The sequence below is a fragment of the Formica exsecta genome, unplaced genomic scaffold, assembly GCF_003651465.1.
Source record: "Formica exsecta isolate Colony F162 unplaced genomic scaffold, ASM365146v1 scaffold139, whole genome shotgun sequence".
In the NCBI taxonomy this organism is placed as follows: Eukaryota; Metazoa; Arthropoda; class Insecta; order Hymenoptera; family Formicidae; genus Formica; species Formica exsecta.
The window spans coordinates 125804-128711 of NW_021848721.1; the positions used below are offsets into that span (position 1 = coordinate 125804).

General features: G+C 38.9%; 1 protein-coding gene across 1 annotated transcript in view; it reads right to left on the reverse strand.

Annotated features, from left to right (window-relative positions):
- Positions 1-2908, reverse strand: part of LOC115246147 (cyclin-G-associated kinase) — an 8565-nt gene extending 5657 nt beyond the window's left edge. The window contains 4 exon segments of the mRNA XM_029824788.1: positions 11-105; positions 1366-1951; positions 2032-2093; positions 2750-2908. Of these exon segments, the coding sequence (XP_029680648.1) occupies positions 11-105; positions 1366-1951; positions 2032-2093; positions 2750-2876 (870 nt within the window). The 5' untranslated portion in view covers positions 2877-2908.

The window sequence follows — 2908 nt, forward strand, 5'->3', positions numbered from 1 at the left end:
TGGGCGAGACTTGCAGACACTCTTTCACCAGATCATGCAGACACGCGTACCGCGGATTAGGCGGTAACGGTGGATACTTGCCATTCACAATTGCTAGCTTGTTACCTGCAGGATAAGGAGTGTTTTAAAGAGAGAAAGAGACTCTATTGTTGTATATATTCGTTTTTGCTGAAAGAATGCATTTCTAATAATGGTTTCTTTCGATTTGTTTCAAAACACATTTATTATATTAACATAATTATAAATTAACAATAATGATAAATTTTATACATAGGATAAAGCTATTAGAAAAAAGGATTTAAATATCTTCCTTGAACTTACGAAGTCCTCTGAAATATAATTCTGTAAACATTTCTAATGTACATACATTTAATATAAATTAAATAAGTTTATCTCTTGAAAATTATTTTGTTTATATTTAAATTTCCGCATGCATAATTCATCAGGCTATCATTAAGTTAACTGATGTTAATATCAGCTACAATATGCATGCAAGGGATAAAATATACAGGGTGTCCGGATATTCAACCGACAAACTTTCAGAAATTGTCGGGGCATCCTAAAGATCACTTTTTGCAAATGGACCTAGGGTCGGAAACGCATCGTTACATCGCTACGATATCGGGAATGTCGGGGGCACAAGGCTCTGAGCAAGGTAGCCTGTCATGCACGTGACGTCATAAACGCTTAATTTAGACAGCACATGGCGCGTTGCTTGTCCGAAAAGTACCGCAATTAGATAGCAGTGGCCGACTATACTCTGTAAGTCAATGCCGGAAAATAGAAACATGATCCTTATGTGCTTTCTGAGCATGTCTAATTTCTCAATATGTTCTTCCTCGTCTTGTTCAGCCACTGCCATTTAATTGCGGTACTTTTCGGACAAGCAACGTGCCATGCGTTGTCTAAATTAAGCGTTTGTAACGTCACGTGCATGGCAGGCTGCCTTGCTCAGAGCCTTGTGTCGCCGACATTCCCGACGTCATAGCGATGTAACGATGCGTTTCCGACCCTAGGTCCATTTGCAAAAAATGATCCTTAGGGTGCCCCCGACAATCTCTGAAAGTTTGTCGGTTGAATATCCGAACACCTTGTATTAGCTTCATATAATTAAAAAAGAAGACTAAAAAAAAATCACGTTCATATTCGCGTTGTGCTAAAAATCATTGAAATTATATTTTGCATATCTCTCTCTCTCCCCCCTCCCCCTCCCTGTGTGCGCGCGCGCGCGCATATGTATGTATGTATGTATGTGTTTTTTAACTTCCATGAGAGATATTTAAATATTCTGTTTTTAGTGACTTGCCCTATGTATATCCATACATTATATTATAATTTACAGATTGCACTTGTATCGCATCTTACCTTCGGGAAACGGATGCCGCAATGTAATCAAAGAATATAATATGCATCCTAAAGCCCAACAATCCACTGGAGGCCCTATAGGCTCATTGTTCCATGTATCCATCATTTCCGGGGCGCGGTACATAGGGGTTGTATACTTGGCCATTTGATCCTCCAGTGTGGCGCGTTTTTGAGCATTCCATGATGGATTCGGCAATATTTGTTGAGTTGACGCGCTACCAAAGTCGCAGAGTTTCACGAGGCCGTCTCTTCCAAGTAGAAAATTTTCCAGCTTAATATCACGATGTACGAAGGGTTCCGGTTGCTGACTATGCATGTGATGCACTGCTCGTGTTGCCTGATAGGCTATCTTGCACACCTGGGCGAGACTCAGTGTATTCGCAGACACACTTCTAAGTATATCAGCTATGGTACCGCCGGGACATAGTTCGGTAACGACCAAGTACTCGTAACCCTTACGATCCTCTCGTTCCAGCCGTTGAGCGTACAAGAACTTGATAATATTTGGGTGACCCGACAGTCTCTTCAGTGTTTCTATTTCTTGTATGATAATCTTATTCGCATCTTCATCGACGGCGATAAGTTTCTAGCAAAGACAATTTTATAATATAATACATTCCAAGTAAAGAAAAAGATCTGAAGTACCTCAAATGTATATTTTTTTACCTTAAGCGCATATTCTTTTCCTGTGGCAATGTCTTCTACTGCAAACACCAGAGCCCATCCACCTGTTGATACGATGTTTGCCACAAATTATCTAAATGTTAATAATGATACATAATTCGATTATAACAACTATATATGTCTCATGTTGCTATCATGTGCATAGATAAATGCTATACATGTATTATGCAACAATATGTGATTAAATAATGCTTATTTATTTTAGAAAGTAAATCCAGCTAAATATTTCTATAAATGTTATAATTGTCTTAGATGTTAAACGCAGGAAGATAAATACCTGATAACTCGAGTAGAACATTTATATACAAATATATAAATCCAATAGTCTAATTCTCTTATTTGGAGTAATTAATTAACATTAGGACTGATAATTTGACAATGTATATCAATATTGACAAGTACTATAAACTGACAGTATAAAATCTAACAAAAGACTGGTATGTATGATGGAAAAGGAGAAAAATAAATAAAAAATATGAGCACTAACGTCAAAATCATCATTTTGGTTCGCTTGTCAAAACACACATTTGACACATATGATAGATGTCATATGAGATCTGGCACAAGATCTATTTTTTTTCGTTTTTTTCCTTCTCTCGGCGATATTATCGACTTTACGCGGAAAACGAACAATTCTGCGATTGACCTTATCGCGGTAGGAGGTGCCAGCCGGAGATTTGACAGCCGGAGATAGACTCACCCTCGGCGATCAGTCGCGTCACCCGCAGTTTCACATTGTTAATGTCCAATGTCTGGCCGACGTACTCGTTGCCTCCGCCGTTGCCTCCGTTCAGGTACCCGAGCGCGGACCTTAAATAGTCCGACATATTTTTCTGGATCTATCTCCAGTGCGAGCGCC